The 13,170-nt window shown below is 34.5% G+C and overlaps 1 protein-coding gene across 4 annotated transcripts in view; it reads left to right on the top strand.

Annotated features, from left to right (window-relative positions):
- Positions 1-13,170, top strand: part of LOC105251501 (RNA-binding protein Musashi homolog Rbp6) — a 591,643-nt gene that overhangs the window by 221,551 nt on the left and 356,922 nt on the right. For all 4 annotated transcript variants that reach the window (XM_025412217.1, XM_025412214.1, XM_025412215.1 and 1 more), the window contains one exon: positions 10,246-10,327. In XM_025412217.1, the coding sequence (XP_025268002.1) occupies positions 10,246-10,327 (82 nt within the window). The remainder of the gene's footprint in view (positions 1-10,245; positions 10,328-13,170) is intronic.

Genomic DNA, 13,170 nt, shown 5'->3' with positions numbered 1-13,170 from the left:
ATAGTTTATAAAGAATTGAAAATTACCGAAAGGTATCCAAGCGTGACGATCTTGATATAAAAAGAAAAAAATAATAAAATCGATGTGAGTTGAAGTTTCCATCAGAGAGTGGACGCGATTCTTGATAGCGTCCAACTGTGAGACACACTGTGAGACGATCGGAGAGAAGGAAGAGATTGAAGACGGGGATCGGGGAGAGAAGGGAGAATCTTTACTGGCTAGTTTTCTGCGCGATTTACCGCCAGAAACCCGAGAAAGGATTAAGGGTCCGAGATTGGAAGGAGTGACGCGGAAGTAGAAGCCGAAGTGGATCGGAGATTCGGGACGAGACAGAGCCGAAAACGAAAAAGCCTGGCGCGAGAGCTTCTTAAATGGGTAGCACTAGTTGCAAAGGTGCAGATACATGAAGAGAAGCTTGGGGGGAAGAAACGGGAAAGGGAGAAGTTGGACAGCGGGGTAAAATAGAGGTACGGTAGATATAAGGAAGACGTGGAACAGTGGCTTAGCGGTGAGTATTATCGTATGAGAATCTCTCATCGAGTCCGATAGTTCGAGCGCGCGGATGTGGAATAAAGCTCATCAGGGATTCAGCCCGCAATCCGCATTCGATGAATTAAAGATGTCGCCGGGAGTAACAAGAATGGAGCTCCGTTTCGTTCTCCGCTACTTCTCCCTTTTCTTCACTCCCAGCGACTCCTTCGAGTCGTCCGAGCGCTTATCCGTTTTATTACGAATGGGATTAATCTCCGCTATCTTGGCCGCGATAAGATATTATTGAACCTGAAGTCTTGAACATGATGGAAGTTTTTTTTTTCTTTTTAGAAAAAGAAGGCATTTAACGAGAAAATACGCAATATCTTATTATTATGTTTATTATCTCTTATATGTTGTATTCTATATATTATATCTTATATAGCTGTCGTATTCTATAGCCTTTCTAATCATAAGTCATAAAGATATAATCTGTTATAATTATTTAATTTTTTATATTTTATAACACATAATTAGATTAATAGATTTAATTTTTTTATATTATATAACACATAATTAGATTAGTAAGTTTTAAAAGAAGAAAAACACAAGAGTAAAAAGTAGATGAAATAATGAAAAAATAATGAAAAATCTATTCGTTAAGACAAATATCTATTTTTATCTATTAATTAAATCTTTTAATCTTAAAATTTAATTTATTAAAAAATAATATAGTAATTTTATTTATTTATTTTTTGCATATTTTTGCGACTATTATATTCGAATTGCTACGATATCACGAAATTATCTTTTGCAAATGTGATATGATTTTCCTTTGAAAATGCTGTATTCGTTGTGAATGCTTCGAGTGTTATTTGTTAAGTTAACCACCGTCGATCACGTATAAGCTTGTCACTGGGTCCAATCAACCCCGAGCGACGCGAAATAAAGATCAAGAGAGGCAAAAGAGAGCGGAGCTCTCGAGAACGGAGGGAGTGCCATCAAGAAAATCAGTCGCGGTCAGCGAAAGCAACGATGCTTCGCGGCAAAGTGTCAGCAGAAAAGCGGGGACCGACGACAAAGAAACTCGTGGGTTTCGTCGAGGAAGGGGGAGAAGGGTGAGAAGGGGAAAGGAGCGAAAGAACTGCGAGAAAGGGTGGCTTAAAGAGGGACGGTAAGGGTAGTACCTGCGTGGTTGCCATCATTAGAATGGTGGGCCATAGCTGCAATGCGGGCGCCCATGCGATCGAGTGATGGAGAAGAAAGGGGAAGGGACAGAGTGGTGTGCGCCGACCGGATGCCTACTATGCACTCTCTCTATCTCTCTCTTCCTCACTATGCATCAACCGTGGCACTATCGCGAATCCCGAAAGTGGGGTTGGCTCGCGGCCAGGTAGGCTCCAGATTCTGTCGTACCCCTTACATCTCGCCCCGTGATGGCCTGCGCGCGTAGAGAATCAACCTATCTCTCCCGCCACCCTCCCGTCTATTACGACCCTTCTCATGGCGTTCGCTGCTTTACGGCGCAGATTTGAGTTAATTCATTATAAATATAATATCGTTCGCTAAATATCGTTATTTTTAGATCTGCTGCAATTAAACATTTTATTATCGCAACACTAAAAATTAAGAGAGAGTTACATGCGGTTAAACTTTTGAAATATATAATATACGATAAATATACAAGTTGTGAATCGTTTTTTTTTTTAGAATTTTAAAGTAATCGAGATTAATAAATTTTTGTTCTAAGAGATGTTGATTCTTTGCTACTTTAATTTTCGGTTGAGCAATTATTATCGTACGAATTTTTACAGAAATACATATATTGATTCTCGTATAATATTCTTGCATACACTCTAATATTTTGATATCTATTTAATATTTGTGTGTATGATATTTTAAATGGTCTATTTCAATGATATTCGAGATCGATTGGCTCAGAGCTCGGTAAAAAAAAGAAAAAGAAAAAAGAATACATGCCCAGAGCCTAAAAAAAAAACTATGGCAGTTTGGAATTGGTTTCTCTGCCGTTCGATTCCCTCGCGACTTGTTCGATCGGTACGCCACGATTCCAGCCGGACTCAAGTGTTACATTGCCGTTAATGACTCGTCGCTGCGCAAGAAAACAGCCACGGATAGACGGTACGATCTTTTTGGGATGCTGCACGTTCGCCAAAATAGATGTCGGCACGCGAAGAACGGCTCGAAGTGAGAGAGACGTAGCAGTATTTCGTCCGCGGCGCCTCTTCCCATGGGACGCGCGAGAACGCGGGGACACGAATTTCCATTCGGTGGTCAACGCGGCAATGTTTATTTATTTACCCGATGTACATAACGCAACGATGTCGTTGGATGATTGCTGCTCTATTACTCGGACGGCCGAGAAGTTTGTCGAACCTGATCCCAGAAGGTCGCGCGGCAGTAATTGGGCTATCGTATGTATGGCCGTCTATTGGACTTCTCTCACACGCGATAATTAATAGTATGTTGAATATTAATAGTCCTATTAATGGCCGAATGAGAAATTCGTCATCCTGATACACGGGATACACTGATGACGGTATTGATCGGTAATTGCGGTATTTTGGGGTTTAACAATATTAATGATAGTTTAAGGATTATTTGATGAACGACAATGAAGAATTCATTCTGTTGGCTCGCTAACGGGATTTTAATCGATTATATGAATATTTTATTTATTCGATGAAAGAGATAATCGGTAAGTAAAGATCAAATAAATTATGAAATAATTTCATAATTTATTTAATCTTTACTTATTAATGTAACAGTAATAGAACAGTCAGTCACTGAATGTGTTTATCATATTAACTGAACAAATAATATCAAAAATTACATTGACGATATGTTAATAATAATATTGATTATATGATAAATATCATCAATAAGAATTTTTAAAATCAGGAACTCGATTTTGTCACTTTCGAATATTATATTTTGTGATAAAATTTGATTTTAGATCATTATTAAATTGATTCTATGAGAGAAGAATAAACAATACTTTAATTACCTAATCTAAATTATAGATATCGCTAATAATATTAATTGCAGGGAACCACAGTAATAAACTGATCCTATAAACAACCATGTGTTAATCACATATTAATGCCAGTAATAATATTCAATAATGAAGGATGGGCGCGCGCGTCATGTCACAAGTTTAGAATTTTAATCATTCGCAATATTTATCCGATAATTCATGCGAGAACGTATTTATGCATCTGCGTAACATCTTTGACAGCACCGCTGTTTTACATTTATCGATGGAGCGCGTGAGCATCGTATTTGCGGATGGGTCGCTGAGTATTCGTTGCTAATTCTGGTATGCTCAGGTACAGAAATAGAGGCTTATTATTAACGTATAGCACGGATTTCAGGATGTTTTTTTCAGTTAACTTATGACTTGACATGAGGGATGAAAATAATAACGGAGATGTACTATTTATCATTTTCCCTCTTCATATGCGATTAAAAATAGGATAAATGTATCTGAATTAATCTTATGCTCGTCAAATCGTCCAACGAATTTTTAAAAAAATTTAGGTGAATAATGTTAAATGTAATGGATTGTATTATAACTAATTTATCTGAAAAGTTTTTGTATGATATCGATACAATTAATCTTTCTTAGTTTTTTTTGTATTCTTCAATTTATGTAAAATGAAGGATCGCATCTGAAATCTGCATAACAAAGTTTACATATCGATTTTGAAATGGAATATTATTTTGCATAGCCCAAATAATATTAAGCGCTTTTTTTACTTCTATCTATCTTCAGAGAAAGGCTACATCGTGTTTTTGATATTTTACAAGTAGTTATTAATAATACCTTGTTAGCACATTTTTTAAATTAATTTCTTAATTGTTTTAACAATTGTAAATTAATAACTTCTCCAATTTCCAATATTTCTAAAAAATTACCAACGTCCCTCTCGAAGCTTCTTTATTCTATTTATCTCTGTAAATTTTATTTTTTACCTTCACTAAAAATAATGTCGTGCAATAAATTATCAAGATCGCGTGCTATTATTATTAACTGCTATTATTATCATTTACTGGTCATATTCCAAGAAATAACAAGAATTTCGCGATCATCGTAAACTAAATTAGACTTCTCTTCGCCTCGACGTGTCACTATAATGCACGAGTATCGTGACCCGTTGTTGAAGACGCGACGTTCTTGCTGACAGGAATCTCATCCCGCAGGTAATAGAGAGCGAGGAGGTTCTCTTTTTGCCCGAAGGTATCACGACGCCATTAATATAGTTGTAGGACGCGCGCTAGAGAGTCTCTGTCTCTCTTCCGCTCTTGCCTGCCGGGAACAGGCGCGCAGTAACTTCGCGTTTATTCAAATGATGCTTTAGGTTGAGCCTTGAGCGTCCTTTGGCGGAAGATAAGTAATCCTGGCGGATTCGCGGGAGGCGTAACTCGAGGAAGAAGCGAAGAAAGAAGCGCGGCTGGAAATCGGAAAGGGAGGGGAGGAAAGGCACATTCGAGGGTCAGGGATAGAAGGGCAAGGAGAAAGAGAGAAAGGAAAAAAGAACGAGAGAGAGAGAGAGAGTGACAGAAATTGGAAGACCGCGAAGAGCGAGAAGAGTGAAGCAAGACAGAGAAGACGAAGGGACGAGGAGAAAGAGGCGGACAAGGCCATTCGTTTCAATGAACGACCCTCTGGAATGGGGGAACCGCCCCTTCGCCTCTCTTATCCCGTATCCTCCCTGGCTCCTGGGGAATCCGGGAGATAGGATAGGATAGAACTCGGTATATAGGACTTTATGCGAGCCTTCTCTGAATAGAAAAACACTCGAGCAGAGGCCAGCGTGCACCGTGCTCGCTTCCGCCTCCCTTCTTCAGCCCCCTCTTCAGCTTCTTGGCATCTCTTCCGATTCTTCCCTAGCGCTGAATCTCATTTGAATGGGGCTCGCCACCTCGCCGTCTCCACTTCCGCCATTGACTACCGCGTGGATAGTCGGTTCTAGAGCTTTCTCATGCCACGGCGACCAATATGCTCCAAGTACGGCGCAATGCGACGCGCGAGCTCTCTTAAGAGAGGATAAAAAGATCTGCGACAATTTGTTTTTAAGAATTACATCCGTGAATTTGAAAGAAAACATACCAAAAAAATTCTGAATTAGGATTTCGTTCTCTTAGCAATTTTTCAGAAGCTATTGCAATATCTAGCTTCCCGAACTCTTCAGGACTCTACATATATTGCTATAATAAAAAATTCAGTCAACTGCTAAACTTTAAAATGTCATTAAATAAGTCGATTTACAATCAACAATTTAGTTATTTTTATATATTTAGAAACGTCTATCAATTGTTTCTTAAATTTATAAATATACGCGAAATTGCAGCAATTTCTGTTGAGTTATGTTTTCATGAATTTGACGTATAATTTCATACACAAAAAGTATAATTTTTTGGGAGAACCTTTGTAGCGATGATTTTTTCACAATTCAAATATGACGTAATATATACTTAAATATATTATTTATGTATTTATAAGAATATGGAGTAAATATGTTATTTACTAACCATTATGTTTTGCATTAAGATGTATAAAACATATAAGATGTATGTTTGCAAACTCGACTGAAATGCAGCATTCGTTTGTGAAAAGCATGGCACATTACCAATGCAAAGAGCAGTACAATACATGTCATTTCGGAAAATTTACCACTTATAAACTTTTTAGCTCCAACTTCCTTCGCTATAGACTTCAAGTTTCTCAATCTCGTAAACATATGATAAAAAATCTAAAATTATACTATAAAATACATATGATAATAAATCTAAAATTATACTATAAAAATATTAGAATATAATCAAGCATGTTTCGTCCATTTTCAGACAACGTATTTATGATACATTATATTTTTGCTTAATATTTTTCTCAAGAATACATGTTATTAAGAATATAGTTGGGGATACATATAATTAAACACATCATATATGTATTACAATATTTATATCAAAATAATGTTTATTGCAAAATCAGTTTTTAATCTTCTCGAATCCTTCTGGATCTATCTTTCATTATTTTTGATCGGATTCTTGATCTTTAGCCAGAAACGAGAAAGAAGATAAACTTCTTTTATTGATGACTAATTATCATCATTAGCAGAAAGAAGCATAAAATTTTTATTATATGCTTGTTTACGATTATCAGACAATCATACAAACATTTACTAGACATGTGCTTCGTTCAGATTCGCGCATAAGATTATTAATTAAAAAGTTTTTTTCGTTGATTTATATCTCCTAGCATAATTTTTAATTTAAATTTGCCCAATGTAATTACTCTTATATAACAAACATATTAGAATGAAGCATTTTTATTAATTTATAATTAATAGTTTAGCTTATTCATTAGAGCACTTGAAATTCGTTAAATATTGCTTATTTCCAACAAAATTTTGCATATATGTGTATGTAATCAATTAGTTACTGCTATAACAACTGCAATTCTCTTTGTTCGCAACGTTATAAATTACTACATTCTTGAGAGAAAAGTTAAAGAAAGTTACAAGTAAACATTCCATTTCTTCCTAACACTACTTCATTCGGAGTCGGCAACGTATCGCTCTCGCTTCCGTTTGTTGCCATTCGAAGAAGGAAGAGTTCTGGGCTGAGTAAGCTAGTCGCGTCACCGGCAAAGGGCCAAGGCACGAGCGTACCTTTCGAGCGACTGCAACGGCTGAAATGAGAATGCGGGACGGGCAAGGGCCGCGCGTGAAAAATAAGTTGTGCCGGAGAACAATTAAGGAAATGACAGCCGTAAATTTCGGCGGATCGCGGACACATTTTAAGAGCGTCTTCTCGCAAGAACGACGAAATTGCTTCCATCAATCCGCCAGGACAAATTAAGGAAGCATTGGCAAGCCAGGCCTGTGGAATGGGGTACATTTCTCTTATTTTAACGACATTTTTATAGTAGGCTGACGTTACAGAAGTGAATCTAGAAAATTATCAAGGGGTTGTCACGAAATTAAGAGAATTACGTTATGAAAAATTTGTAAAGAGATATTTTCGAGCACGAAATGTACTAAAGAAATTAGAAACATTTTTCTATACTGTAATTATATTTTTAATATTAGTAATTTATAAGAAAAAATTTAGGAAATTATATTGTGTGAATTAAAAAAAATTCAAAAAATGGTAATTTTTCGAAAAATTATGTACGTACAAAAAATATTTTCTAAAGTATTTAAATATTTGTAAACAAAATTAAACAAATTTAGATTTCAAATAGAGTGTGCGATAAGTTACTGTCGTTTTATCGCTCTTTGCGTATGAATTTTCAAAATTTGAGGGTTCTTTCGCAATACATCTCTAAAGACTTCCTATCTTTTGGTTCCCCGAAAAAGTTTCGCGAATTAAATGCAAATTACAAATCCATTAAGAAGTAATTCAACGGCACTCTCCGATAATGCTCTTTTTTATTAACAAAATCTTATTTTCGATGAGGAGGATGATGGCGTAATAAACGGCAACGTCGATATCTCTGGTCTAGCTTAATTGTCTTTTAAATGTTTCGTCATGAAACGAACATTAGCCGATGTGGTTGATAACAGGTTCTCGCTGTATTGCCTTCTTAAGAATTCCGACTTGGTGTTACTAATTAACAGTGGAGCTGGGCGTAATTTATGCGCCAGGCTCGTTACCAAACAGGTGGTGCCCGACGGCTAATGACCTGGGGATACCAATAATTCATTGATTAATGCCGCGCGTTGAATTAGCAAGTCCAGTTATCTCGTATTTTCCGCGCCTCGGAAATAACAATTATCAAACACTTCAAGTTTTCACGATAATAGTCATCCATTCGTGTATTTTATACGAAAAACAATATTATACACAGTCATTTTATATATATATATATATATATATATATTTATAATAGCTATCCAATTTACTTTCTATTATATTTTTCTTTTCATTTATGTATTCTTTAAATGAAACATTTTTATTGAATTTTAATTAAAAATATAATGTCATATATTTTTTGTTATATACTATAATATTAAATACTTTTTAAAATGAATCTTTGATTACAATTTCATTAGAGAAATATCTTTGAGAAACTAACTAAGAAATACATTTATTTATTTACTGGTAGTACAAAAATCTTTAATTTTTACAAACATATTATTTAATAGTTATTAATATTTTAATATTGGAATAACAACTATTTTTTTCATTTGACTCTCTTTAATTAAAAACATATTTCAAGATTTATTTTTTATTATTTAAATAATATTATCGTGTATTTATGCAGTTGTGTTAAAAAATGAAAAAGTAAGAAAAAATATTCTTTACCTAAAATAAATTATATTTTTGTTATTTTTCAAAAGACAGTAGTTGTATATAAAATATATTATTCAATGTATTTTTTTAAATAGCTCATATATATATTATCGCTTTTTGGAAAGAACGTATTCTTTAGAATATATACATATATTATTCTTTTTCTTTCTCTCTCCTATTCCTTTTACGAATATATTTTATATAATCCATTGAATGAATATTAATTTAAAACAGCAAAGATATACATATTTAACTTTGTGCGTTGTATATTGTAAAGCCATGTTGAAAATTTATTGAAACTTATTCGTGATCGAAGAGGCAAGTAACTGTCGAACATTACGAAGTCTTAGAACAGACTAGATAAAACAGCGTATAATTAGATAAGGTGTAAGATATATTTGGAGCGCAGCCATGCTGGCCTATCGCCAGTATTCAGCCTTTTGCTGTAAGCCTACGAAAAGGGTCAAGGGGGTGTCCCTGGCGGAAAAGAGCGAGAAAGCTCTACATTGGTTACATCGGTCGCATTGATCGTGTGGCACATATGTAATTGGACAATTTCTCGACCAACTAAAAAGTTAAAAGGAAACGGACATTGGTGTGATTTTTATATGTTCTTTCATTATTATACTCTTTCATTGTTATGCAACAGATATTAATATTTTCGACTCTGAAAACTGTATTTAATTTGCAGATTTCATTGTATGTGTGACATACAGATCTTTTCTGACGCTTTTATTTGAACATTCCGAATTATTTTTCCAATCGAAAAATTATAAAAGCTGGTTGAAGATATTTGCTTTTGCGCATTATCCACTATATGTATTTTAAATATATTATTATGCCATTATTAATTATATTCCGAATTTAATGTTTACTTGTTATTATTTTTATTTTTTAATTTACGAAACTAATTTTGTTATCATCTGGTTTTACATAAATACAAATATAAAATGATGGTTGGACAGATTCATCATAGCAGATGCAATATGTCGAATTAGCTGTCATCAAAGATAGGTCGTGCTAAGCTAAAGCTTTACTTTGAACGCACGCACCGTGTGTTTATCAGGCTATGAGGATTACGTTCCGAAGTGTCGACGCGTTGTTATCTATTAATTCCAATTAGCGTCAGTGATCTTCCGTGTTGCCAACTCTAACTTTGGTTGACAGATGCCTGTGCAAAGGGATATAATTTGGATTTTCGTCGTCGTAAACCAAAGATATCCATTTTTTGTGTAAAAGAGCATCTTCGTGAAAAATGGCGAAAATATATCATAATAAAGGCGACGTTTCGTGTGAATGAGAACAAATGCGATATTTTACAATAAGAAAAATGCAACATATGAGATGTTACAACAACGTCTAATAAATCTTAAATAGTCGCTGAAAATATTTTTGTACGATACTCTCTCGTTATATATAAAAAGTAATCAAATTGTCATTTTGTTTCAGAGAGTCTCAGGGAGTATTTCACCAAGTATGGAGACATCACAGAGGTCATGGTTATGAAAGATCCCACCACACGACGATCAAGGTGAGTACATATATTTTGCATATAAATATATTTTTTTTATATTTTATATTATATTATATTGTTTTATTAATATTTGTATGTGAATATATATTTTTTACTGTTCCAAATTCTTCACTTACTTTCCTAAAAGAAAAAATATATAAGTACATATTTATTCTTAAAAAATTTTTAATATAAATTCAAAATATATCTTTGTAGAAATTAACGCATTAATATTCCAAAAATGTTCATTAGATTTTTTATTTTATCGTTGAACATACATATGATTGACTCATCAAGGTTAACTTCGTTAAAAGTAGATAGCCCGTAAAAAATGCGAACCTTATATTTTTTCCTTACTTTATGTTTTCAATCTTCTTCCCAAGAAAATTATGGCAAAACTTATAACGCTGAAAGTTAATAACATGGTTGCAACATTGCAATACTTGAAGTTATGATGAGATAACAATCAAGATTATAATAACCATTATTATGTGATTGTCAAAATAATGATATAATAACAGTTATAGTCGAAGTTATAATAAAATTCTTAAAAGGAATGTGTGAGATTAAAGAAAAATTATGCAAACTATAAAACGCAGTACAAGTTAAAAAATGCGCTGCAAGATGCTTGCGGCGGTGTTTTTTATACTCGCTGCAGAATTAATTCACTGCGCTGTCCGCGTCATGAGAACTAATGCGCAGTATAATATGCGCAGTATAATGATATACAGCGTGTTGCGAGAATCGAGTTTCGCGTCGAGTCGCTGTTAAGCAGAAAACAGAGTAACGCTAAAGCGGATGGTAAATGCCAGAGCGCACCAGCATCGGAGTAATTACCGGTTTTTAAGTGGAGGAAACGAGGGGCGAGTCCGACGACGAGGGTCGAAAGAAAAGGGACCGAAGGTAGAGTCCGAGGGGTGCATCCAACAGCTATATACAGTGTCATTCTAGTGTGAAAGGGGAGGGCGTCTTATTGCCCATCGAAAGCCCATGTAAAGCCGACAATGTTTTATTATTGTAAGCTCAACGAAGACAAACAAAGAGAATGATGTGATTCCCATTAATGCATAGCGATATTATTATCGAAATACAGTATAAGATTCTTCTGAAGAGAAAGGAAAAAAGAGAAACATGTATAAATATTAATGTATGTATCATATTTTGCGGTTGGACAAGCGTTTTATTTAATATTTCATTCTTGATTTCGATTTAGATACGAGTGAATTATTACAAGATTACATGTAGAGACACACAAAATTTGTATATACTTAATGCTTGAGAAAAATAACGGAAAAGACCACTGTGTGCATCATGATTATAAACAGAGTCATAGCTGTTAATTAAATAAAAATTTATTATTTTTTGCTTTAATTATATTTTTAAATAGATAATTTTTTCATCATATAATCACGATTGCCAAAATATAAATTGAAAAGATATGGTGTAAACAATTTGTTTCTTCTTTAAATATCTTACACATATCTATTTAAACTTTGTTCTCTAACATCTTTATATTTGCAATCTTTTTAGTCTTGAACTTTTTACTAATATTTATTATATTTGTTTTACTGTATTAATATTCAATGTGTTTCTTCTTTATTTTAATGTTATATTTTATCTATTCATTTCTTTCAATTTTAAATTCATAGCGTGCACATTTTTTCCTTTATAATATTCAAGTCTCTAATATTCGCTATTATCAATTGAAGCTTTTATATTATAAAAGCGTGCCGCCAAGCGCCGTTTAGGCAACGATAATCGCAGTCGAATTGTCGCTGTTTAAATTGCCATCTCTGGCGTTTATGCGCCGGTTACCTCTGGTACCGTGCATTTCTCCGTCTAATTAATTGGCCAGAAACTTTCGGGCCGTGCCCGCGAACCTTCTCTAATTATTCGTTCCTTTCATTCTCGCGGGAGGAGCGGCAAGGGATGGAGGTCGGGACGCAGAGGAGAGAAGGAATTGCTGGACAACAAAACGAAACAGAAGACAACTTACTTCCGTCGAGTTACAAAGCACAAGCAACAGCGGGCCTATTCGCACCCGCTTATTAAGCGAAGATAAAGCCCGCAAAATCGAAGAGCATTTCCCATCCTCTTTTAGCTCCTGACATTTATTCGCGATTTTCCTTCTCTTTCTTATTTTCTCTCAATTTTCTTAAATTTGCCCCTTTCTCGTCTTTTCTCTCTTTCGTCTTCTGAATAGTTTGAAGTCCACTGACAATTAAGAGTTTTGTTCTTCACTTTTCTTACCACTGATGAGCCCGTTATGAATATGCCGAACTGTTTCGTCATTAAAAAAATTTAAAATCGAGATTGCAGCGTCTGAAGATGAACAGAAGTAGTCCTTTAGTTAGAAATATAAAATTAAACGATGCAGAACGATTAATAAAGATTATTTTACATGTTATTTTTCTATTGTGTATTCTAATATAGTAAAGCATTTTGAATCATTAAATATAAAAATTCTTTTGTGAGAGAAAAAAAAAAAAAAAAAAAATATATATATATATATATATATATATATATATATAATTATATATTTATTTATCTATCTAAAAAGTACTGTAAATACAAATGTAAGAATGCAGATAACAATTTACGAGCAAAACCAATCTACGCTGCGAGATTCATCCGCGGGTTATCGTTGCGGATTAACCGAGATGTGCTGTCGATAGATTTAAATTTCTTTCGCCGTGGTATAACGAGAAGTTTCTCGGGTAGATGGAGGTCGCTTAAGAGTTGGGAGGCAACGGAAACGGCGAACGAAGGAGACAGAATGGAGAGATAGAAGAGGGGGATCGTCCGGGAGAGAGTTGGGGCGGTTGAATCCCTCAGCGCCACGTCGTAGCTCATATCTGCCG

This window comes from Camponotus floridanus, unplaced genomic scaffold, assembly GCF_003227725.1.
Source record: "Camponotus floridanus strain SB8 unplaced genomic scaffold, Cflo_v7.5 scaffold49, whole genome shotgun sequence".
Lineage (NCBI taxonomy): Eukaryota > Metazoa > Arthropoda > Insecta > Hymenoptera > Formicidae > Camponotus > Camponotus floridanus.
This window is presented reverse-complemented; position numbering and strand designations above follow the sequence as displayed.